Source organism: Oncorhynchus mykiss, chromosome 12 (genome assembly GCF_013265735.2).
Source record: "Oncorhynchus mykiss isolate Arlee chromosome 12, USDA_OmykA_1.1, whole genome shotgun sequence".
Classification (NCBI taxonomy): Eukaryota; Metazoa; Chordata; class Actinopteri; order Salmoniformes; family Salmonidae; genus Oncorhynchus; species Oncorhynchus mykiss.
Window position 1 is genome coordinate 3,747,941 of NC_048576.1, and position 26,565 is coordinate 3,774,505.

The window sequence follows — 26,565 nt, forward strand, 5'->3', positions numbered from 1 at the left end:
TTAAAAAGTACTCCACTATACAGTGTACTACAGTTGACACGGGCCCTTAAGGATCTGGTTAAAAAGTACTCCACTATACAGTGAATATGGCGTCATTTGGGAAGCACCCAGGAAGATGTAACGAGGTGCTCTTCACAACGACTGGAGGTACAGAACACAAAGGGATTACCCAGGACGGACCGGAGATACAATGAGAGGACAAAACATTAGGAACACCGTCTTAATATTGAGTAACAAACCCTTTTGCCCTCAGCAAAGCTTACATTTACCTGGGCATGGACTCTACAAGGTGTTGAAAGCGTTCCACAAGGATGCTGGCCCATGTTGACTCCAATACTTCCCACAGTCCTTTGGGTGGTGGACAGTTCTTGATAAACACGGGAAACTATTGAGTGTGAAAAACCCAGCAATGTTGCCCTTCTTGACACACTCCAGTGTGCCTGGCACCTACTACCATGCCCGTTCAAAGAAACTTCAATCTTTTGTCTTGCCCGTTCACCCTCTGAATGGCACACATACACAATCCATGTCTCCATTGTCTCAGGGCTTATAAATCCTTCTTTAACCACGTGTCTCCTCCCCTTCATCTACACTGATTGAAGTGGATTTAACAGGTGACATCAATAAGGGATCATAACTTCCACCTGGATTCACCTGGTCCGTCCGTCTATGTCATGGCAAAAGGTGTTCTTAATTTGTTGTATACTCAGTGTAATTGACCTGCGTCACTGGGTTAACCTTGCAATGTTTGTGTTTCTATCTAGAAATGGTGATCGTAAAGTTTATTAGTGTAGGCACTGTTAGCGATCTTTACCCTCCTGTTCTCTTCTGTGTACTATACAGACTGTTCCTGTAGACAGAACAACTGTGTTTGATGATAACAGAAAGCATTTCTTAACCTTTGACCTTTACCTGACCTTTACCTGTGTTCTTCCTCCCTGCATCTTTTGAATCCTTCTCTATCTCTTTACTCACTTCCTTTCACTCGTTACTCTCTATCCTCCTGTTCACTCCTGAATGCACCCTTCTCTATCTCTTTACTCACTTCCTTTCACTCGTTTCTCTCTATCCTCCTGTTCACTCCTGAATGCACCCTTCACTATTTCTTTACTCACTTCCTTTTACTCGTTTCTCTCTGTCCTCCTGTTCACTCCTGAATGCACCCTTCTCTATTTCTTTACTCACTTCCTTTCACTCGTTACTCTCTGTCCTCCTGTTCACTCCTGAATGTACCTTTCACTATTTCTTTACTCAATTCCTTTCACTCGTTACTCTCTATCCACCTGTTCACTCCTGAATGCACCCTCTCCCTGTTTAGCTCTCCCACTTGAACCCTGTAACTCACTCCAAGCCACTCCAAGCCAACACTATTTCTGTGGCTCAACTGTGCACTAAACATCACGCACACCAAACCCAAGTGCTCAGTCCCTAGGCACCCCCCTAGCCTCTCAACACAGAATGAAAGATAAAGAAAGAGCTAAGAGAAAAAGAAAGAGAGAACTAAGAGAAAGAGCAGTCTGGACTGGTTGAAGCCGAGTGGGAAGGATTATTTTAAAAGTATTTAAGTCTGCGGTGAATCATCAAGATCAATTTATTTATTTTTTTTATTTTTTTATTTCACCTTTATTTAACCAGGTAGGCTAGTTGAGAACAAGTTCTCATTTGCAACTGCGACCTGGCCAAGATAAAGCATAGCAGTATGAGCAGACAACACAGAGTTACACATGGAGTAAACAATTAACAAGTCAATAACACAGTAGAAAACAAAGGGGGAGTCTATATACAATGTGTGCAAAAGGCATGAGGAGGTAGGCGAATAATTACAATTTTGCAGATTAACACTGGAGTGATAAATGATCAGATGGTCATGTGCAGATAGAGATATTGGTGTGCAAAAGAGCAGAAAAGTAAATAAATAAAAACAGTATGGGGATGAGGTAGGTTAATTGGGTGGCTATTTACTGATGGACTATGTACAGCTGCAGCGATCGGTTAGCTGCTCAGATAGCTGATGTTTGAAGTTGGTGAGGGAGATAAAAGTCTCCAACTTCAGCGATTTTTGCAATTCGTTCCAGTCACAGGCAGCAGAGTACTGGAACGAAAGGCGGCCAAATGAGGTGTTGGCTTTAGGGATGATCAGTGAGATACACCTGCTGGAGCGCGTGCTACGGATGGGTGTTGCCATCGTGACCAGTGAGCTGAGATAAGGCGGAGCTTTACCTAGCATGGACTTGTAGATGACCTGGAGCCAGTGGGTCTGGCGACGAATATGTAGCGAGGGCCAGCCGACTAGAGCATACAAGTTGCAGTGGCGGGTGGTATAAGGTGCTTTAGTGACAAAACGGATGGCACTGTGATAGACTGCATCCAGTTTGCTGAGTAGAGTGTTGGAAGCCATTTTGTAGATGACATCGCCGAAGTCGGTACAAGTCTACAGTTAAAACGCCAAGATATCTACATGGACGTTATTGTCTCATTTGTATCAGAAAGTCATTGTTATTGTTAGTTAAAAGTCTACAGTTAAAAGTGCCTTTGGAAAGTATTCACACCCCTTGAATCTCTCCACATTTTGTTACATTTTCAGCTATATTCTAAAATGGATTAAATAAAAAAGAAATCCTCAGCAATCTCATTGGCCACTATACCCACCATACGGAGCCCTGCTGATCCGTCGTCTGAACCGTCGCCTGAACCGGAACCCCAACAGATGCTAGCCAGCTAACTAGCTACTAGCTAGTAGTCAGCTAGCGGTCATCAGCCACCTCTAGCCAGGACAACTCTCGCCAGTCTGCGCAGCACGACTCAAACCAGAGCCATTTTGGACTTATTGTTCTCCATATCTCCGGATTCCTACTGCAAGCTCTGAACCTTTTTTTTTCTTTTTTTTTTCTTCACCTGGACCATCGCAGCTAGCTAGCTGCTACTCGAGTGGCCACTCCTGGCTAACGTCACTGTGCCGAAACAATAACCAATTAGCCTGGAGCTAGCCTTGCTAGGCCCATCTCCAGGCTAGCCAAAGAGGTCGATCAGCCACTACTTGGGCTACAATACCTATTTTTGCCAACTGGCTTGGAACCCCGCCGACTCATCACGACTGGACCACCGACGTGATTCGCCCGATAGGGTACTTCCTCAACTGGCTCCGCCGTCGCTTCGCCCCCTGAAATCCCATCCGCTAGCATGCTAGCCGCGGCCTGCTAGCTGTCCAGAGCACATCGGACTGTTAGCTTAAAAGGCCCATCGGACAAATTCATAGACAGACTTTCTTCGCGGCGTCCTTTCAAGGCCCTTCTGTTAGCTTGCGCTAGCCCCAAGCTGCCTGAAGCTACTCACTGGACTCCTATGATCACTCGGCTACGCATGCTTCTCGCTAACGTCAATATGCCTTGTCCATTGCTGTTTTGGTTAGAATTTATTGCCTTATTTCACTGTAGAGCCTCTGACCCTGCTCAAAACGCCTTATTTAATACTTTAGTTCCACCTACCACACATGCGGTGACATCACCTGGTTTAAATTATATTTCTAGGGACAATATCTCTTTCATCATCACTCTAAGCACAGGTTTACCATCACTGTATCCACATCCTACCATACCTTTGTCTGTACATTATGCCTTGAATCTACTCTACCATGCCCAGAAATGTGATCCTTTTACTCTCTGTTCTGAACGTACTAGCCGACCAGTTATTTGAGCCTTTAGCTGTACCCTTATCCCACTCCTCCTTTGTTCCTCTGGTGATGTGGAGGTTAATCCAGGCCCTGCAGTGTCTAGCTCCACTCCTATTCCCCAGGCGCTCTCTTTTGCTGACATCTGTAACTGTAAAAGCCTTGGTTTCATGCACGTTAACATTAGAAGCCTCCTCCCAAAGTTTGTTTTATTCACTGCCCTAGCACACTCTGCCAACCCGGATGTCCTTGCCGTGTCTGAATCCTGGCTCAGGAAGACCACCAAAAACCCTGAAATGTCCACCCCTAACTATAACATTTGCTGACAAGATAGAACTGCCAAAGGGGGCGGTGTTGCAATCTACTGCAGAGATGGCGTGCAGAGTTCTGACTTACTATCCAGGTCTGTGCCCAAACAATTTGAGCTTCTACTTCTAAAAATTCACCTTTCCAGAAACAAGTCTCTCATCATTTCCGCTTGTTATATATATATATATATATATATATATATATATATATTATACAATCTAAGCTTGATGCCCTCAATCTCTCACAAATTATCAATGAACCCACCAGGTTCAACCCCAAATCCGTAAACACGGGCACCCTCATAAATATCATCCAACTTGCCCTCCAAATACACCTCTGATGTTTTCTACCAAGATCTCAGTGATCACTGCCTCATTGCCTACATCCGTAACGGGTCTGCGGTCAAACGACCTCCCCTCATCACTATCAAACGCTCCCTAAAATACTTCCTAATCGACCTGGCCCCAGTATCCTGGAAGGATATTGACCTCATCCCGTCAGCCGAGGATGCCTGGTCTTTCTTTAAAAGTGCCTTCCTCACCATCTTAAATAAGCATGCCCCTTTTAAAAATGTAGAACCAGGAACAGATATAGCCCTTGGTTCTCTCCAAGCATCCTGTGGCGTTCTGCATTAGCATTGAATAGCCCCCGTGATATGCAACTTTTCCGGGAAGTCAGGAATAAATATACACAGGCAGTTAGGAAAGCTAAGGCTAGCTTTTTCAAGCAGAAATTTGCATCCTGTAGCACAAACTCAAAAAAGTTCTGGGACACTGTAAAGTTGATGGAGAATAAGAGCACCTCCTCCCAGCTGCCTACTGCACTAAGGACAGGAAACACTGTCACCACCGATGAATCCACTAGAATTGAGAATTTCAATAAGCATTTTTCTACAGCTAGCCATACTTTCCACCTGGCTACCCCTACCCCGGTCAACAGCCCTGCACTCCCTACAGCAACTTGCCCAAGCCTCCCCATTTCTCCTTCACCCAAATCAAGATAGCTGATGTTCTTAAAGAACTGCAAAACCTGGACCCCCAGCCAGGCTAGACATTCTGGACCCTCTATTTTTAAAATAATCTGCTGAAATTACTAGCCTGTTTAACTAGCCTATTACTAGCTGGTTCAACCTCTCTTTTGTATCGTCTGAGATTCCTTAAGATTGGAAAGCTGCCTCTTCAAAGGGGGAGACACTCTAGACCCAAATTGCTACAGATCTATATCTATCCTACCCTACCTTTCTAAGGTCTTCAAAAGCCAAGTCAACAAACAGATTACCGACCACTTCAAATCCCACTGTACCTTCTCCGCTACGCTCTGGATTCAGAGCTGGTCATGGGTGCACCTCAGACACGCTCAAGGTCCTAAACGATATCATAACCGCCATCGATAAGAGACATTACTGTGCAGCCATATTCATCAACCTGGCCAAGGTTTTCGAGTCTGTCAATCACCACATTGTTATTGGCAGACTCAACAGCCTTGGTTTCTCAAATGATTTCCTCGCCTGGTTCACCAACTACTTCGCTGATAGAGTTTAGTGTGTCAAATCGGAGGGCCCGCCATTCTCTGTATACATCAATGATGTCGCTCTCGCTGCTGGTGATTCTCTGATCCACCTCTACGCAGACAACATCATTCTGTATAATTCTGGCCCTTCTTTGGACACTGTGTTAACTAACCTCCAGACGAGCTTCAATGCCATACAACTCTCCTTCAATGGCCTCCAACTGCTCTTAAATGCAAGTAAAACTAAGTGCATGCTCTTCAACCGATCACTGCCCACACCTGCCCGTACCCATCCAGCATCACTACTCTGGACGGTTCTGACTTAGAATATGTGGACAACTATAAATAGCTAGGTGTCTGGCTAGACTGTAAACTCTCCTTCCAGACTCACATCCAGACTCCCATTCTCTAATCCGAAATTAAATCTAGAATTGGCTTCCTATTTCGCAATAAAGCATCCTTCACTCATGCTGCCAAACATACCCTCGTAAAACTGATCATCCTACCGATCCTCGACTTCGGCGATGTCATCTATAAAATAGCCTCCGACACTCTACTCAAGAAATTGGATGCAGTCTATCACAGTGCCATCCGTGTTGTCAGCAAGCATATATTACCCACCACTGTGACCTGTACGCTCTCGTTGGCTGGCCATCGCTTCATACTCGTCGCCAAACCCACTGGCTCCAGGTCATCTACAAGTCTCTGATAGGTAAAGCCCCAGCTTATCTCAGCTCACTGGTCACCATAGCTGCACCCACTCGTAGCACGCGCTCCAGCAGGTATATTTCGCTGGTCACCCCCAAAGCCAATTCCTCCTTTGGCCGCCTCTCCTTCCAGTTCTCTGCTGCCAATGACTGGAACGAATTGCAAATATCTCTGAAGCTGGAGACTATTACCTCCGTCACTAGCTTTAAGCACCAACTGTCAGGGCAGGTCACAGATCACTGCACCTGTACATAGCTCATCTGTAATTAGCCCATCAAGTCTACCTCATCCCCATACTGTATTTATTTATTTATCTTGCTCCTTTGCAGTATCTCTACTTGCACATTCATCCTCTGCACATATATCACTCCAGTGTTTAATTGCTATATTGTAATTACTTCGCCACCATGGCCTATTTATTTCCTTAACTCTCTTATCTTACCTCATTTGCACATGCTGTATATAGATTTTTCTACTCTATTATTGACTGTATGTTTGTTTATTCCATGTGTAACTCTGTGTCGTTGTATGTGTCAAACTGCTTTGCTTTATCTTGGCCAGGTCGCAGTTGCAAATGAGAACTTGTTCTCAACTAGCCTACCTGGTTAAATAAAGGTGAAATAAAAAAATTAAATCTACACCCCATAATGACATCACAATACCCTATAATGACACAGTGAAAACAGATTTTTAGAAAAACAGAAATACCTTATTATATCTCAGTATTCAGACCCTTTGCTATGAGACTCGAAATTGAGCTCAGGTGCATCCTGTTTCCATTGATCATCCTTGAGATGTTTCTAAAACTTGATTTTCAGTCCACCTGTGGTAAATTCAGTTGATTGGATATGATTTAAAAAGGCTGTCTATATAAGGTCCCATAGTTGACAGTGCATATCAGAGAGAAAAAAACAGCCATGAGGTCAAAGGAATTGTCCTGGGGAAGGGTACCAAAAAATGTTTGCAGCAATGAAGGTCCCCAAGAACATAGTGGCCTCCATCATTCTTAAATGGAAGTAAAGAGCTGGCCGCCAGGCCAAACTGAGCAATTGGGGGAGAAGGGCCTTGGTCAGCGAGGTGACCAAGAACCCAATGGTCATTCTGACAGAGCACCAGAGTTCCTCTGTGGAAATGGAAGAAACTTCCAGAAGGAAAACCATCTCTGCAGCACTCCACCAATCGCGCCTTTATGGTAGAGTGACCAGACGGAAGTCACTCCTCAGTAAAATGCACATGACAAGACTCAGACCATGAGAAAAAAGATTCTCATGTCTGATGAAACCATGATTGAACTCTTTGGACTGAATGCCAAGAGTCACGTCTGGAGGAAACCTGCCACCATCCCTACGGTAAAGCATGGTGGTGGTAGCATCATGCTGTGGGGATATTTTTCAGTGGCAGGGTCTGGGAGACCAGTCAGGATCGAGGGAAAGATGAACGGAGCAAAAAACTGAGAGATCCTTGATGAAAACTTGCTCCAGAGCGCTCAGGACCCCAGACCGGAGTGAAGGTTCACCTTCCAACAGGACAACAAGCACACAGCCCTAAGCACACGGCTGGACAAGTCCCTGAATGTCCTTGAGTGGCCCAGCCAGCACGGATGGAACATCTCTGGAGAGACCTGAAAATAGCTGTGCAGCGACGCTCCCCATCCAACCTGACAGAGCTTGAGAGGCTCTACAGAGAAAAATGGGAGAAACTCCAAAATACAGGTGTGCCAATCTTGTAGCGTCACACCCAAGAAGACTTGAAAGTAAAAAGTTTGAATACCTATGTAAATGTGATATTTCCGTTTTTTTTGTATAAATTAGCAAACATTTCTAAAAACCTGTTTTCACTTAATCTGCTGTATTGTGTGTAGATTGATGGGGAAAAATCAATTTAATACATTTTAGAATAAGTCTGTAATGTAACAAAATGTGGAAAGATTCAAGGGGTCTGAAAACTTTTCTGAAGGCACTCTAGCTAGTTAGCTAGACAGTTGCATACAGTCACCATTATAGCTTGGTACATCACGCAAAAAGCTATTGTTTACAGATGTCTCATTGTGGGATGAAGCAACATTAAGACAGTTAGCTGAGCTAGCCAGTTGGTTTCTGCTGTTAGTGTTGATTGCTCATGTGCTAAGCCATGTATAACATGATGATAATCTTTGTTTGCCAATATGTCATGTTTAACTAGCTAGCTAGCTACAACAAAATAGCCACTGTGGTGCGAATGCTAAGTGTTAGCAAGCTAATCAAACCATATGTTACGTTATAGGGACTCATGCTAAGTTGGCTAGCTAGCTAGTCACAATGAAATGATAGCTAGATAGCTATTGGATTATAGAGTGAGTTTTCTTTTTTATATGCTCAACTAGCTGGAGAGCTAGATCAATGCCATTTTCATCTAGCTAGCTGGTAATTATGAAGCTAAATGTTTGCTAAATCTAGCTAGTTATCTTGTGTCTGCATTGCCAGACACATTGTAACCTATTTTTCTGGACTTTGTCTTGTCTCCAGTACAAGGAGGTGATCGAGGACAAGCAACACTTCAGGTACGTTGTCTTTGTACTTTGAGCTTATTGCTTGAACTTGGGGGTCAATGAATGTTATTGCTGTAATGTAATGTTTTAATGTCTTGTCTATTTTAGTCTGCTTTCCTCCTTTACAGCTGTAATGGTCTGGAGCCTGGTGTTGTTGTGGCCAAGGAGCATTCACTCAGATGGAACCAGGTTTCAGCTGCTGTGCAATGTTGACATCCTTCCTCCCAGAGATGTGAAAGCCATCCCCCGGACTGGACAACCCGGCAAACATATATTTTTGAGAAGATCAAGACTTCTATAATGAAAAGCACATGGACATTACAAATATTCTCACAGAAATATGAAATATGTTCTCAGGCTAGATTCCATTGTTAATATCGTAACATGGCCTGAACCAAAGTTTACTCCAAGGATCTGATGATATAGGCCTGTATATTGATTTTACCTAAGCCTTTACGTGTTTGTGTGTTTTAAGTTTTTCTTAAATTGTAGACTACTATTTTTAGCACTTGAAGTTAACAAAGTATTTCATTGTTGAAATCTTTTCTCAGCTTTTTTAAGGACGACTTCACTGCTATAGCACATGGCCACAGGCACATGCTCCAAAGTGAATTCTTTAAGAGATGGGTCGGTTTAACCTTTGTTTAACTAGGCATGTCAGTTAGGTAAATGTTTTAAATTTACAATGAAGGCCTACCCCCTGGCCAAACTCTAACTCGGACGACGCTGGACTAATTGTGTGCCGCCCTACAGGGGATGTGAACCATGCTAAACGGGCGTAAACAATGAACAGCACTGTAGCTTTGTTATACAACAATAGTCAATTTAATGTTTTTAATTTTGCCTGATGGGGAAACTCAAGAGAGATAATTTTCAGAGAATTCATTTTGGCAATTTGGTGAAAGTATTCCTTTACTAAAATATATGTTTCCCAATGTTTCATGTAGAGCAAGTGTGAACACCACAGCAACATGCCTTTTGTCCTAAATGGGATTCTAAGTGTATCACCTTTTAAAGCTGCATTACTTCCTCATGTTTCCTCCAGTGTCTGATATTCCATTTAGAGGCTCTGAGTCTCTACTTCCCCATGTTTCCTCCAACTACAGTGTATGATATTCCATTTAGAGGCTCTGAGTCTCTACTTCCCCATGTTTCCTCCAACTACAGTATATGATATTCCATTTAGAGGCTCTGAGTCTCTACTTCCCCATGTTTCCTCCAACTACAGTGTATGATATTCCATTTAGAGGCTCTGAGTCTCTACTTCCCCATGTTTCCTCCAACTACAGTATATGATATTCCATTTAGAGGCTCTGAGTCTCTACTTCCCCATGTTTCCTCCAACTACAGTGTATGATATTCCATTTAGAGGCTCTGAGTCTCTACTTCCCCATGTTTCCTCCAACTACAGTGTATGATATTCCATTTAGAAGCTCTGAGTCTCTACTTCCCCATGTTTCCTCCAGTGTATGATATTCCATTGAGAAGCTCTGTCTATACTTTTATCCAATGTAAAAACACCATTTAAAATGTTGCTACATAACACCGAATTTAGGTGGTGGGTCACGTTTGAGCCGATCCGAAGATGATTTCCTTGAGCTGAGACACTTCGATGTGTAAATGATCAGACTATTCGTTTCACTTCTTGAAAAAAAAAATGTAATTGATGCAATTAACTTATGGGCCTATCAGGCTGGTCACTAGATCTCCCAGCACTCATGAGGATCAGAGCTGGCTCAGACTTCCCTCATCCCCTTCCCCCCCCTCCCCTCCTTTATGGAGTCAATAAGGAATTAGTGTGAGGAAATATTCTGTGTAATTAGAAGCCTGAGCTGCATGTCTCTGGAGACCATAAAAACCCTGCCTTTTCCACTCTCTGACTATGAGAGGTCTGTCTGTTGTTTAATCGCCTGGGAGATTCCCAACTTTGACCTGATATATCCCAAACAGTACTAACAAGCATCATCCTTTAACCTGCTATATCTCAAACAGTACTAACAAGCATCATCCTTTAACCTGATATATCCCAAACAGTACTAACAAGCATCATCCTTTGACCTGCTATATCCCAAACAGTACTAACAAGCATCATCCTTTAACCTGATATATCCCAAACAGTACTAACAAGCATCATCCTTTGATTGTGAGTTTTGATGTGTTTATTCTGTTGAAACTGTAGCCGACATAGCTGGGGCTGAGCTGGGCTGAGCTGGGGTTGAGCTGGCCTGGGCTGAGCTGGGGTTGGGCTGAGCTGGGGTTGAGCTGGCCTGGGCTGAGCTGGGGTTGAGCTGGCCTGGGCTGGGCTGGGCTGAGCTGGGGTTGAGCTGCCCTGGGCTGAGCTGGGGTTGAGCTGGGTTGGGCTCGGCTGGGGTTGAGCTGGCCTGGGCTGAGCTGGGGCTGAGCTGGGTTGGGCTGGGCTGGGGTTGAGCTGGCCTGGGCTGGGCTGGGGTGGGGTTGAGCTGGGTTGGGCGGGGCTGGGGTTGAGCTGGGGTTGAGCTGGGGTTAAGCTGGGCTGGGAATGAGCTGGGGTTGAGCTGAGCTGGGGTTGAGCTGAGCTGGGGTGGGCTGGGGTTGAGCTGGGGGTGAGCTGAGTTTAGCTGGGGCTGAGCTGGGGTTGAGCTGGGTTGGGCTGGGGTTGAGCTCGGGTTGAGCTGGGCTGGGGTTGAGCTGAGCTGGGTTGTGCTGGGGTTGAGTTGGGGTTGAGCTGAGCTGGGTTGCGCTGAGTTGAGCTGGGCTGAGCTGAGCTGGGTTGTGCTGAGTTGAGCTGGGGCTGAGCTGGGGTTGAGCTGGGGTTGACCAGGGCTGGGGTTGAGCTGAGTTGAGCTGGGACTGAGCTGGGACTGAGCAGGGACTGAGCAGGGACTGAGCTGGGACTGATACTGATGAGGATTGGTCCAGGCAGCCTGAAAAGAGTTGGTGTGGTTTGTGTGAGCATTTATGAAGTACCACTCACCCCATTCTTTGGGTAGGCTATCCACCCAAGGTCCCCCATGACAGAGCGAGAGTCCAGTAAGTTCACTGCAGAAACACAGGAAGGACACAATTAGTATGTAGAACACATTTGGGAAGATTTTAAATGAAAAACACTTTTTTCACATAACCCAAATTATAGTGATCATTCAGTGAGCCACACAATAGACAGGCCTACTGGTAACTGAACAGTACAGACAGACCTACTGGTAACTGAACAGTACAGACAGACCTACTGGTAACTGAACAGTACAGACAGACCTACTGGTAACTGAACTGTACAGACTGGTAACTGAACAGTACAGACAGACCTACTGGTAACTGAACAAAATAGACAGACCTACTGGTAACTGATCTGACAGACCTACTGGAAACTGATCTGACAGACCTACTGGTAACGGAACAGTATAGACAGAACTACTGGTAACTGAACAGTACAGACAGACCTACTGGTAACTGAACAGTACAAACAGACCTACTGGTAACTGGACAAAATAGACAGACCTACTGGTAACTGATCTGACAGACCTACTGGTAACTGAACAGTACTGACAGACATACTGGTAACTGAACAGTACAGACCTACTGGTAACTGATCTGACAGACCTACTGTTAACTGATCTGACAGAGCTACTGAATAGTACAACAGCAGTAACCAAATATAGTAGAAGTGACCTTTGCAAAATGTTGCTTAACAATCATGACCGATATGTTAAGGGCACAACGACCAATGCCTTCACCAATGAAAAGTCAACATGCCTTCACCAATGACAAGTCAACATGCCTTCTCGAATGAAAAGTTAACATGCCTTCCCGAATGAAAAGTCAACATGCCTTCACCAATGAAAAGTCAACATGCCTTCACCAATGAAAAGTCAACATGCCTTCACCAATGAAAAGTCAACATGCCTTCCCGAATGAAAAGTCAACATGCCTTCACCAATGAAAAGTCAACATGCCTTCACCAATGAAAAGTCAACATGCCTTCACCAATGAAAAGTCAACATGCCTTCACCAATGAAAAGTCAACATTGCCTTCCCGAATGAAAAGTCAACATGCCTTCACGAATGAAAAGTCAACATGCCTTCACCAATGAAAAGTCAACATGCCTTCACCAATGAAAAGTCAACATGCCTTCACCAATGAAAAGTCAACATGCCTTCCCGAATGAAAAGTCAACATGCCTTCACCAATGAAAAGTCAACATGCCTTCACCAATGACAAGTCAACATTGCCTTCCCGAATGAAAAGTCAACATGCCTTCACCAATGAAAAGTCAACATGCCTTCACCAATGAAAAGTCAACATGCCTTCCCGAATGAAAAGTCAACATGCCTTCACCAATGAAAAGTCAACATGCCTTCACCAATGAAAAGTCAACATGCCTTCCCGAATGAAAAGTCAACATGCCTTCACCAATGAAAAGTCAACATGCCTTCACCAATGAAAAGTCAACATGCCTTCCCGAATGACAAGTCAAGATTGCTTCACCAAAGAAAAGTCGACAATTCTTCACCAATGAAAAGTCATCAATCCTTCACCAATGAAAAGTCATCATTCCTTCACCAATGAAAAGTCATCATTCCTTCACCAATGAAAAGTCATCATTCCTAGCATAACAAACTGTCTTTTTAAAGTTTCTGAAAAGTAGGTCTTGGTTTGTTCCAGCTGATTGGCAGGCAGGCTAACAGACACTGTCTAGTACTCCAGATAGAACATTGCCCTTAGGAAAATATCCTAATTAGGAGAAAAAGTGGAAATATGTTGTAGTGTAGTCGATGATAACAGGGAGATTATGTCTTTCTCCAAGAGAGGATGTAAGGAGATCCTCTTGGCGTACATCAGTAGACGAGAGGAGAACCCTTTCCCCGTAGTGAAACTAAGTGTGTATTATTCTCATAGTCAGAGAATTCAGATGATTCATGGTGGTTGTCACCATTGAATCAAATCAAATCGAATGTTATTGGTCACATACAAATGGTTAGCAGATGTTACTGTGTGTGTAGCACAATGCTGCTAGGTCCGACAGCGCAGTAATATCTAACAGGTAATGATTTACTCCCAGAGTGGATACAAGGATGTAAGAAGGTAGTAGTGTATTTGTTTACATTACGTTCAGCAGAAAAAGACAAATGTTTTAACAGCAAATCCTCCTCAGAGTCCAATAGAAGCAAATTCATTGGTAATAATTGTTTGAATGGACAAACTCTTTATCCATACAGTGTGTGTCGATTTCAAAACACCAAGAGACATATTTCACATGTGGGAGAGTTATGGTGTCACTTCACTTAATCACTGTGGATATATTGTGTTGACGTCAAATCCTATCTGTATCACACGTTATGTCCCAGAGGTGCTCTTATTTTGACCAGAACCCGTTGAGCCCTAGTGCACTATATAGGGAATAGGGTTCTATAGGGCTCTGGTCTAAAGTAGTGCACTATATAGGGAATAGGGTTCTATAGGGCTCTGGTCTAAAGTAGTGCACTATATAGGGAATAGGGTTCAATAGGGCTCTGGTCTAAAGTAGTGCACTATATAGGGAATAGGGTTCTATAGGGCTCTGGTCTAAAGTAGTGCCCTATATAGGGAATATGGTTCTATAGGGCTCTGGTCTAAAGTAGTGCACTATATAGGGAATAGGGTTCTATAGGGCTCTGGTCTAAAGTAGTGCCCTATATAGGGAATATGGTTCTATATGATTCTGGTCTAAAGTAGTGCACTATATAGGGAATAGGGTTCTATATGGTTCTGGTCTAAAGTAGTGCACTATATAGGGAATTGGGTTCTATATGGTTCTGGTCTAAAGTAGTGCACTATATAGGGAATAGGGTTCCATAAGACTCTGGTCTAAAGTAGTGCACTATATAGGGAACATTTTTCCATTTGGGACACACAGCCTCTGAATCAGACCATTAGGCTGAATTCCTGTGGGGTTAGGGTGCTGTTATGTAGTGATGCTGTTTGTTAGGCCTAGTCATCATCAGCTGGGGCTATTCAACTGCAGCACACACACACACACACACACACACACACGCACACACACACGCACACACACACCCGCGCGCACGAACGAACGAGCACACTTCTCAATATATGACAGAATGACAAGAAATATAATGGACAGAATCTCAAGAAATATAATGGACAGGATGTCAAGAAATATAATGGACAGAATCTCAAGAAATATAATGGACAGGATGTCAAGAAATATAATGGACAGGATATCAAGAAATATAATGGACAGGATGTCAGGAAATATACTGGACAGGATGTCAAGAAATATAATGGACAGGATGTCAAGAAATATAATGGACAGGATGTCAAGAAATATAATGGACAGGATGTCAAGAAATATAATGGACAGGATGTCAAGAAATATAATGGACAGGATATCAAGAAATATAATGGACAGAATGTCAAGAAATATAATGGACAGGATGTCAAGAAATATAATGACAGAATGTCAAGAAATATAATGGACAGGATATTAAGAAATATAATGGACAGGATGTCAAGAAATATAATGGACAGGATGTCAAGAAATATAATGGACAGGATATCAAGAAATATAATGGACAGAATGTCAAGAAATATAATGGACAGGATATCAAGAAATATAATGCAGGATGTCAAGAAATTAACAGTATGTTTAGAGTGAAAATACTATAACTACATTTAGAAGAGAATCTCCTGAGACTCTATTTTGACTATAATTTATCACAAATAGTGTCCGCATGTATGGTAGAGAGATAGGAGGGCTCATTTATGATATGTCTACATGTGACATTGATGACGTCTCATTACATTTGTATGAACGTGTTTATAATTAAGTCCTAAGGATTTCTAATATCATAGTTCCTGTCACAGAAAGAACATTTTGGAACTTTCCCCTGGCCATTACTGAATGTCACAAATCTATATCAAATTCATATTCGCCGAAATAAGGGGAACTTCACAACCGGACAATGTCATAACTAGTCGAGCTGACCTCATGTCTGTCTGGTAGGATAATGCCAAGATAATGTCTTATAGGCGGTAATGGCATAATTTATCACAGGATATTTAAATGCTGTTCACGCACAGTCTTCCGGTCAACCAACAAGACGGTTGGAAACACATGAGGTAAATAGCTGAACTTTCACAGCACTTAAACTAGACTACTCTATTTGTACAGCCGAAAAGGTTTGACTAAATACCATATCTATTTGGTATATAGAATATCAAACACGGTGTCAAGAAGTTGTCACGCTGGTATTGATCCGGAATGAAATGGTCGCTTGGTGCTGTAACAATGCCTGAGAGATACTCACTCTTCCTTCGCATCAATATCACTGAGACCGAGCCTATTTACAAACCATTTTTAAAGCACAATGTAGAACGTTCATAATGAGTAAAAACCGACATGTCAATTGCATTGCGCGTCTCGCAATCAATGGTTTTTTTGCCAACTGGCATCTTTATCAGTGTCGGGCATCAGCCTTGTTCAAAGGTAATGATTGCTTTCATGGCAAGGTAGTCAAAGGTGAATAACAATCAAATGTATTGACATATTATAAATACATGTTTTAACTATGTCCACTTACCTTCATTAGCAGGTATAGAGTGAGTCCTGAGCACTGCAAGGCTGAAAAAGCACGTCCACACTTTCAAGTAAAACCGTCCACCACAATTCCACGCCAATGTCATTTTTTTCATTTAAAATGGTGAGAAAACGAAGGCGTGATGAATGTACCGGTAATTCAGTTCAGTGCGGAAACGCTCCTAAAGTGAATAATGGAGACATCTGTGTCCTTATTGTCCGTCTATTGAGAGATAAAAGCGTATTTACGCGGTCGGTAGGTCCGTCTGTACACAGGCACACGGCTAGAGAGGAGAGGAGAAGTGGAGCGCGCTGAATTTGGAGAGGCAGATGAGAGGAGGAGAGGAGGAGGAGAGCTGCACAGCGCCGCCAGCCTGAAGCAGGCGGGGGCGGAGTGAACTTCAGAGCAGAGGGAGACTCCAGTGGGCATAGAGGCTCTCCGCTCCAACACTACCACATACACACAAAGAGCACTACAGCCCGTTGCCCTCTATCAAACAGTACACGAATGACCCCTAATATCAAGCACGAAACACCATAGACTGAACCAGAATACTGCTTTAAAGGAGACGTTGAATATGGCAAAATCTCCTTTAAACCCAGGAAGCAGCCATTCAACTTGGCTTTCACCGGCTTTTCAAGCTTAATAATGTCAAAATACGTTAATTCGGTACATAATGGAGTTTCGCTGAGCAACTATCATCACTACCGCTACCGTTCAGCCCGGTATGTAAATCCCCACAAAATATCGAAATAAAAAGTGACATGCAACCAAAAAAGGTCTTGTCTGCAAAGTCTGTATTGTTTTTGAGCAAGTGCACATGCGCCAAATCCACCTCTGGGAAAATACCCAAGGCATTTTGACATTATTAAACTTGAAAGTCTGGTGAATGGCAAATTGAATGGCTGCTTCCTGGGCTTTAAAAAATAATTGCCTCCTTTGATTCTGGTTCAACCACAGACATGAACGTTGGAGTCTACTATTTCACTTGTAAAATTAGGACAATATTACTTGTTTGTTGAATTGTTAATCATTACAAAAGACTTGTGTCATATAATGATACAACAATATTTATGTTGGAAAACTGACCTTCAGATAACAGACTGTATTGACATCAAAATATATAACAAGGACTCTTAATTCATTGTTTGGTATCATTCATAATTGTATGACAGGGGATTTTAAACATCCTATGCAATATGTCAATGAAAAATTTGCCTTTTGATATTAACCAACAGAGAATGTACCCTCTCTCTTTCTCTCTATCCCTCTCTCTCTCTCATCTCATCCCTCTCTCTCTCTCTCTCTCTCTCTCATCACTCCCACACTCCTCTAATCTGTTCCTCTCCTCTAACCAGTGAGCCACGAACACACCATCCATCGCCTCTGTGTGTGTGTGGTGTGTATGGTGTGTTGCGTGCATGGTGTGTATAGTGTGTGTATGGTGTACGGTGTGTGTGTGTGTGTGGTGTGTATGGTGTGTCTGGTGTGTGGTGTGTGTATGGTGGGTGTGTGTGGTGTGTATGGTGTGTACGTATGGTGTGTGTGGTATGTGTATGGTGTGCGTGGTGTGTATGGTGTGGTGTGTATGGTGTGTGTGTAGTGTGTATGGTGTGTGTGTGTGGTGTGTACGTGTGTGTGTGTGTATGGTGTGTGTGGTGTGTACGTGTGTGTGTGTGTGTGTGTGTGTATGGTGTGTATGGTGTGTGTGGTGTGGTGTGTGTGGTGTGTATGTGAGTATCTGTGTGGTGTGTGTGGTGTGTATGGTGTGTAAGTGTGTGTGGTGTGTGCATGGTGTGTGTGGTGTGTATGTGAGTATCTGTGTGGTGTGTATGGTGTGTGTATAGTGTGTGTGGTGTGTATGGTGTTGTATGGTGTGTGTGGTGTGAATGGTGTGTGGTATGGTGTGTATGGTGTGTGTGGTGTGTATGGTGTGGTGTGAATGGTGTGTGTGGTGTGTATGGTGTGTATGGTGTGTGGTGTGTATGGTGTGTATGGTGTGTGTGGTGTGTATGGTATGGTATGGTGTGTATGGTGTGTGGTGTGTATGTGAGTATCTGTGTGGTGTGTATGGTGTGTGTATAGTGTGTGTGGTGTGTGTGGTGTGAATGGTGTGTATGGTGTGTGTGGTGTGTATGGTGTGTGGTGTGTATGGTGTGTGGTGTGTATGGTGTGTGTGGTGTATGGTGTGTATGGTATGGTATGGTGTGTATGGTGTGTATGGTGTGGCGTGTGTGGCGTGTGTGGTGTGTATGGTGTGGTGTGTATGGTGTGTGGTGTGTATGGTGTGGTGTGTATGGTGTGGTGTGTATGGTGTGTGGCGTGTGTGGTGTGTGGTGTGTATGGTGTGGTGCGTATGGTGTGTGGTGTGGTGTGGTGTGAATGGTGTGTATGGTGTGGTGTGTATGGTGTGGTGTGTATGGTGTGGTGTGTATGGTGTGTGGTGTGTGTGGTGTGTATGGTATGGTGTGTAGGTTGTGGTGTGTGTGGTGTGTATGGTATGGTGTGTATGGTGGTTGGTGTGTATGGTGTGGTGTGTATGGTGTGTGGTGTGTATGGTGTGGTGTGGTGTGAATGGTGTGTACATGTGCATGCATCAGTGGCGACCCGTCATTGAGGGCAGCTGGGGCAGAGCCCCACCTGTTTTGCATGTTATTTTGGCATTAATACCTGTCACATATCAGTTTGCAAACTATGTAAAAAAAAATATAAAATACAAAAACATTAAGTTAATAAGGACGCATATAAACTTGGTATCTATTTTTGCTTTCTTGAGTAAGGCTGTTCCAAAGCGCACGTGTTTCAACTCAGTGCTTTCTGTGGTGGAGGGGCAGCCAGCGGGAAATACAGAGCGTAGGGGTTGGTAATGTTCAGTGTTCTGTCACTCATGGGGACACTACATCACCGCAAAATCTAAGGGTAGAGCTAGAAAACTCAAGCCCCTTGGGTGCTGTCATAGAGATACATTAGAAGTGCCCATCCAAAAAAGGCTGAAGGTCATTGGCCACAAATAAAATGACGTCAAATCACATTATATCTACTGTAGCTTTGATTGGACTGATCATGTCAAAATCATACTTCCAAAATCTTAGTAGCCCATGTGTAAAAATGTGATCCTTTTTCCCCTCATAATGTAGCATAGTGTTCTTACTTGGTGGTGAATATGTAGCCTATAGCCTGTGTTAGAGAAATGTAATCATGGAATATTGTAAGAGTATCACGTTTCAGGTACAGTGCCTTGCGAAAGTATTCGGCCCCCTTGAACTTTGCGACCTTTTGCCACATTTCAGGCTTCAAACATAAAGATATAAAACTGTATTTTTTTGTGAAGAATCAACAACAAGTGGGACACAATCATGAAGTGGAACGACATTTATTGGATATTTCAAACTTTTTTAACAAATCAAAAACTGAAAAATTGGGCGTGCAAAATTATTCAGCCCCTTTACTTTCAGTGCAGCAAACTCTCTCCAGAAGTTCAGTGAGGATCTCTGAATGATCCAATGTTGACCTAAATGACTAATGATGATAAATACAATCCACCTGTGTGTAATCAAGTCTCCGTATAAATGCTCCTGCACTGTGATAGTCTCAGAGGTCCGTCAAAAGCGCAGAGAGCATCATGAAGAACAAGGAACACACCAGGCCGAGATACTGTTGTGAAGAAGTTTAAAGCCGGATTTGGATACAAAAATATTTCCCAAGCTTTAAACATCCCAAGGAGCACTGTGCAAGCGATAATATTGAAATGGAAGGAGTATCAGACCACTGCAAATCTACCAAGACCTGGCCGTCCCTCTAAACTTTCAGCTCATACAAGGAGAAGACTGATCAGAGATGCAGCCAAGAGGCCCATGATCACTCTGGATGAACTGCAGAGATCTACAGCTGAGGTGGGAGACTCTGTCCATAGGACAACAATCAGTCGTATATTGCACAAATCTGGCCTTTATGGAAGAGTGGCAAGAAGAAAGCCATTTCTTAAAGATATCCATAAAAAGTGTTGTTTAAAGTTTGCCACAAGCCACCTGGGAGACACACCAAACATGTGGAAGAAGGTGCTCTGGTCAGATGAAACCAAAATTGAACTTTTTGGCAACAATGCAAAACGTTATGTTTGGCGTAAAAGCAACACAGCTGAACACACCATCCCCACTGTCAAACATGGTGGTGGCAGCATCATGGTTTGGGCCTGCTTTTCTTCAGCAGGGACAGGGAAGATGGTTAAAATTGATGGGAAGATGGATGGAGCCAAATACAGGACCATTCTGGAAGAAAACCTGATGGAGTCTGCAAAAGACCTGAGACTGGGACGGAGATTTGTCTTCCAACAAGACAATGATCCAAAACATAAAGCAAAATCTACAATGGAATGGTTCAAAAATAAACATATCCAGGTGTTAGAATGGCCAAGTCAAAGTCCAGACCTGAATCCAATCAAGAATCTGTGGAAATAACTGAAAACTGCTGTTCACAAATGCTCTCCATCCAACCTCACTGAGCTCGAGCTGTTTTGCAAGGAGGAATGGGAAAACATTTCAGTCTCTCGATGTGCAAAACTGATAGAGACATACCCCAAGCAACTTACAGCTGTAATCGCAGCAAAAGGTGGCGCTACAAAGTATTAACTTAAGGGGGCTGAATAATTTTGCACGCCCAATTTTTCAGTTTTTGATTTGTTAAAAAAGTTTGAAATATCCAATAAATGTCGTTCCACTTCATGATTGTGTCCCACTTGTTGTTGATTCTTCACAGTTTTATATCTTTATGTTTGAAGCCTGAAATGTGGCAAAAGGTCGCAAAGTTCAAGGGGGCCGAATACTTTCGCAAGGCACTGTATGACCCAGATGCAGACATTGTCGAAGAAACAGACGTTTATTTATAATACAAGTGCAGACAAACGACAGGTCAAAGGCAGGCAGGGTCAGGGCAGGCAGGCTCAGGGTCAGGGTCAGGGCAGGCAGGGTCAGGGCAGGCAGGGTCAGGGCAGGCAGGGTCGGGGCAGGCAGGGTCAGGGGCAGGCAGGGTCAGGGTCAGGGCAGGCAGGTTCAGGGCAGGCAGGCTCAGGGTCAGGGTCAGGGCAGGCAGGCTCAGGGTCAGGGCAGGCAGAACGGTCAAAACCAGGAAGGACTAGAAAACAGGAGCAGGGGAACAGACAGGAGCAGGGGAACAGACAGGAGCAGGGGAACAGACAGGAGCAGGGGAACAGACAGGGGAACAGACAGGGGAACAGACAGGAGCAGGGGAACAGACAGGAGCAGGGGAACAGTCAGGAGCAGGGGAACAGACGCTGGTAGGTTTCACAAACAAAACTAACTGGCAACAGACAAACAGAGAACAGAGGTATAAATACACAGAGGATAATGTGGAAGATGGACGACACCTGGAGGGGGGTGGAGACAAGCACAAAGACAGGTGAAACAGATCAGGGTGTGACAAAGAGCTTTCATTGTCTGCCTATATGCCCCCTTTATTTATCCTATTGTTCTGGCTTGGTGTACAGGGTGAATACTGTGAGAATGGCCCATGTTCTGAATTCTGTCTCTGTACATTTCAAAGTTCTGAACAAATAGTTATATTGACTACGTCAGTCCTAGTTCGCTCACTCAATGTCTTAATCGAAATTACAGACTGCCTCTTATCTGCTCCTCGTCCCCTTAATGCCATAGTTTTTACATCTCAATTGTCAGTAGAAACCACATTAGTTTAAGCAAGTCAGCCATTTCAGCCCGTTTTTTTAAAGGCCGCAAATGAGGCTGAATGAACTGTTTCGCTGCCAGATAAGACTCAGGTGTAGCCGAGGTAACGTGTTGGGACTCTGCAGTTGGGACTCTGCTGTTGGGGCAGCGTTATGTCGGCCCTAACAGTTTGTGGGCACCGTTTGTCACTGATATAATGCAATTACTGTATTGTTTAGTGTTATGTTGTGTTGTGCAGTGGCTTTGTTGGCATGAACCAACAAGATTTACATGCTAATATGCATGCAAGCTCCATACCCAGCCCCTGAAGAAGGACCGTACCACCCAGCAGGATCCATCTCTTCCCATCCTACCCAGAGAAGGCTGACAGGACCAGGGGAACATGGGGGTAGTCACTGGTTCAGCTCAACTAACCGTGGGCTGGGGACATTCTCCCAGTAGTTGTTTATGTACTATATGTTCTGTTTCTGGAGGACAACTGTCTTCAAACGTTCAGAGATTCGATCAAACTAATCCAGACTGAACGTCTTCACTCTAACAATGGTTTTAATCACCAGGCTAGATTGGCTTGACTATCTGGCCACTATAAGAGTTCATTACAGATACTTAACCCTGGATGTCCTGGATAAAACTTGACGGTAATGAACCAGGACTATAAGATGCTCCATAAGCACTTTGTTTTCTGCAGCATGACGCTTTGAAGTTTACTCAGACCTGGCAAACAGCGGAGGAAGCATATGGTCTCTGCACGCACTGGGTGAGAATGAGAGAGCGCTGTCAACATCTAACAAACATACTACACACCTACACACACACACACACACACACACACCTTTACAGACGCACACCTACACACCTACATAGACCCACACTACACACACACACTCGATCTCTTTCTCTCCCTCTCCTGCAACTAGCACTGTCTGGAAGCCGAGACAGGAATACATTCGATTAAATTATTTCCAAAACTTTATTGAGTACTGTTTACATTTTTCATCAATGCTCAATGTGTCCCGTAGCCAGCCAGTGTTTGATTAGGTACAGTTTAACAGGTATAACTGTAGAGAACGGTTTCAGTAATCTCAGTTACCCAGAAGTACAATTCTCTCACACAAAGTTTGTCATTTCATGTTTTACTTCTGGGGGGAATGCTGTACTGAGAATCTGTCCATAGAAAACATGAGAATCTGTCCATGAGAACATGAGAATCTGTCCACGAGAACATGAGAATCTGTCCACGAGAACATGAGAATCTGTCCATAGAGAACATGAGAATCTGTCCACGAGAACATGATAATCTGTCCACGAGAACATGAGAATCTGTCCACGAGAACATGAGAATCTGTCCACGAGAACATGAGAATCTGTCCACGAGAACATGAGAATCTGTCCACGAGAACATGAGAATCTGTTCACGAAAACATGAGAATCTGTCCATAGAGAAAATGAGAATCTGTCCACAAGAACATGAGAATCTGTCCACGAGAACATGATAATCTGTCCACGAGAACATGAGAATCTGTCCATCGAGAACATGAGAATCCGTCCACGAGAACATGAGAATCTGTCCACGAGAACATGTCCATAGAGAACATGAGAATCTGTCCACGAGAACATGAGAATCTGTCCACGAGAACATGAGAATCTGTCCATAGAGAACATGATATTCTGTCCACGAGAACATGAGAATCTGTCCAGAAGAACATGAGAATCTGTCCATAGAGAACATGAGAATCTTTCCTATCCTATCCTAGGCTGGTCCCTCTATCATTACTCCAGGGATGGGTCCTGTTGGTCCCTCTATCTGACATTACTCCAGGGATGGGTCCTGTTGGTCCCTCTATCTGACATTACTCCAGGGATGGGTCCTGTTGGTCCCTCTATCTGACATTACTCCAGGGATGGGTCCTGTTGGTACCTCTATCTAACATTACTACAGGGATGGGTCCTGTTGGTACCTCTATCTGACATTACTCCAGGGATGGGTCCTGTTGGTCCCTCTATCTGACATTACTCCAGGGATGGGTCCTGTTGGTCCCTCTAACATTACTCCACGGATGGGTCCTGTTGGTCCCTCTATCTGACATTACTACAGCGATGGGTTCTGTTGGTACCTCTATCTAACATTACTCCAGGGATGGGTCCTGTTGGTCCCTCTATCTGACATTACTCCAGGGATGGGTCCTGTTGGTCCATCTATCTGACATTACTCCAGGCATGGGTCCTGTTGGTCCCTCTATCTGACATTACCCCAGGGATGGGTCCTGTTGGTCCCTCTATCTGACATTACTCCAGGGATGGGTCCTGTTGGTCCCTCTATCTGACATTACTCCAGGGATGGGTCCTGTTGGTACCTCTATCTGACATTACTCCAGGGATGGGTCCTGTTGTTCCCTCTATCTAACATTACTCCAGGGATGGGTCCTGTTGGTCCCTCTATCTGACATTACTCCAGAGATGGGTCCTGTTGGTACCACTATCTAACATTACTACAGGGATGGGTCCTGTTGTTCCCTCTATCTAACATTACTCCAGGGATGGGTCCTGTTGGTAACTCTATCTGACATTACTACAGGGATGGGTCCTGTTGGTACCTCTATCTGAGAGTACTCCAGGGATGGGTCCTGTTGGTACCTCTATCTAACAGTACTCCAGGGATTGGTCCTGTTGTTCCCTCTATCTTACATTACTCCAGGGATGGGTCCTGTTGGTCCCTCTATCTGACAGTACTCCAGGAATGGGTCCTGTTGGTCCCTCTATCTGACATTACCCCAGGGATGGGTCCTGTTGGTCCCTCTATCTGACATTACCCCAGGGATGGGTCCTGTTGGTCCCTCTATCTGACATTACTCCAGGCATGGGTCCTGTTGGTCCCTCTATCTGACATTACCCCAGGGATGGGTCCTGTTGGTCCCTCTATCTGACAGTACTCCAGGAATGGGTCCTGTTGGTCCCTCTATCTGACATTACTCCAGGGATGGGTCCTGTTGGTACCTCTATCTGACATTACTCCAGGGATGGGTCCTGTTGGTCCCTCTATCTGACAGTACTACAGGGATGGGTCCTGTTGTTCCCTCTATCTAACATTACTCCAGGGATGGGTCCTGTTGGTCCCTCTATCTGACAGTACTCCAGGGATGGGTCCTGTTGGTACCACTATCTGACATTACTCCAGGGATGGGTCCTGTTGGTACCTCTATCTTACATTACTCCAGGGATGGGTCCTGTTGGTACCTCTATCTGACATTACTCCAGGGATGGGTCCTGTTGGTCCCTCTATCTGACATTACTCCAGGGATGGGTCCTGTTGGTCCCTCTATCTGACATTACTACAGGGATGGGTCCTGTTGGTACCTCTATCTGACAGTACTCCAGGGATGGGTCCTGTTGGTCCCTCTATCTAACATTACTCCAGGGATGGGTCCTGTTGGTCCCTCTATCTGACATTACTCCAGGGATGGGTCCTGTTGGTACCTCTATCTTACATTACTCCAGGCATGGGTCCTGTTGGTCCCTCTATCTAACATTACTCCAGGGATGGGTCCTGTTGGTACCTCTATCTGACATTACTCCAGGGATGGGTCCTGTTGGTCCCTCTATCTGACATTACTCCAGGGATGGGTCCTGTTGGTACCTCTATCTAACATTACTCCAGGGATGGGTCCTGTTGGGGTCTCTATCTAACATTACTCCAGGGATGGGTCTTGTTGGTACCTCTATCTGACATTACTCCAGGGATGGGTCCTGTTGGTACCTCTATCTGACATTACTCCAGGGATGGGTCTTGTTGGTCCCTCTATCTGACATTACTTCAGGGATGGGTCCTGTTGGTACCTCTATCTGACATTACTCCAGGGATGGGTCCTGTTGGTCCCTCTAACATTACTCCAGGGATGGGTCCTGTTGGTCCCTCTATCTGACATTACTCCAGGGATGGGTCCTGTTGGTCCCTCTATCTAACATTACTCCAGGACTGCCTTCAAAATGGTACTCATTGACCTGTCTTCTTTACATAGACACCCATTGTCTCTGGTCTAACATAGTACACTATATAGAGTATACGGTGTCATTTGGGAAGCAAATATAGTTTCAGCATGGACATCCTTGTATACTGTAGTCTTTCCTCTAATACTGGATCTACCATCCCGCCAGACCTCTGATAGATGTTACGTCTATAGAGGGTGCGGAAGGGGGAGGGGGAAGAAGAGGGGAGCAGGGGGAAGGAAGGGGGTGAGGCAGAGGGAGGGAGAGTGGGAGGAAGAGGGGTAGGATAGTGGGAAGAAGGGGGAGGGAGAGGGAGGTGGGAGAGAGGGGGAGGGGAGGGGAGGGAGAAAGGAGGAAAAGGGGGAGGATAGGTGAGGGGGCATAAGAGGGAATGAAGAGGGGGAGGAAGGTGGGAGAGGGAGGAAGAGCGGAGGCAGAGTGAAGGGGAGGAAGCGGTAGGAAGAGGTGGAAGAAGAGGGGGGAAGAGGGGAGGAAGGTGGGAAGGGGGACGAAGAGAGTGTTGGGGCTGATGCAGCTCGGTTGCTGTGTTGTTTGATGTGTGGGTAAGAGAGTGTTGGCAGAGAGAGGAGCATATTTACCAGAAGGGA

General features: G+C 44.5%; 1 protein-coding gene across 1 annotated transcript in view; it reads right to left on the reverse strand.

Moving 5' to 3' along the window:
* Nucleotides 1-16,772, reverse strand: part of LOC110536759 (ephrin type-A receptor 5) — a 180,638-nt gene extending 163,866 nt beyond the window's left edge. The window contains exons 1-2 of the mRNA XM_036936733.1: nt 16,278-16,772; nt 11,674-11,738 (exon numbers count right to left, since the gene is read on the reverse strand). Coding sequence (XP_036792628.1) covers nt 11,674-11,738; nt 16,278-16,389 — 177 coding nt within the window. The 5' untranslated portion in view covers nt 16,390-16,772. The remainder of the gene's footprint in view (nt 1-11,673; nt 11,739-16,277) is intronic.
* Nucleotides 16,773-26,565: the final 9,793 nt, after the last annotated feature.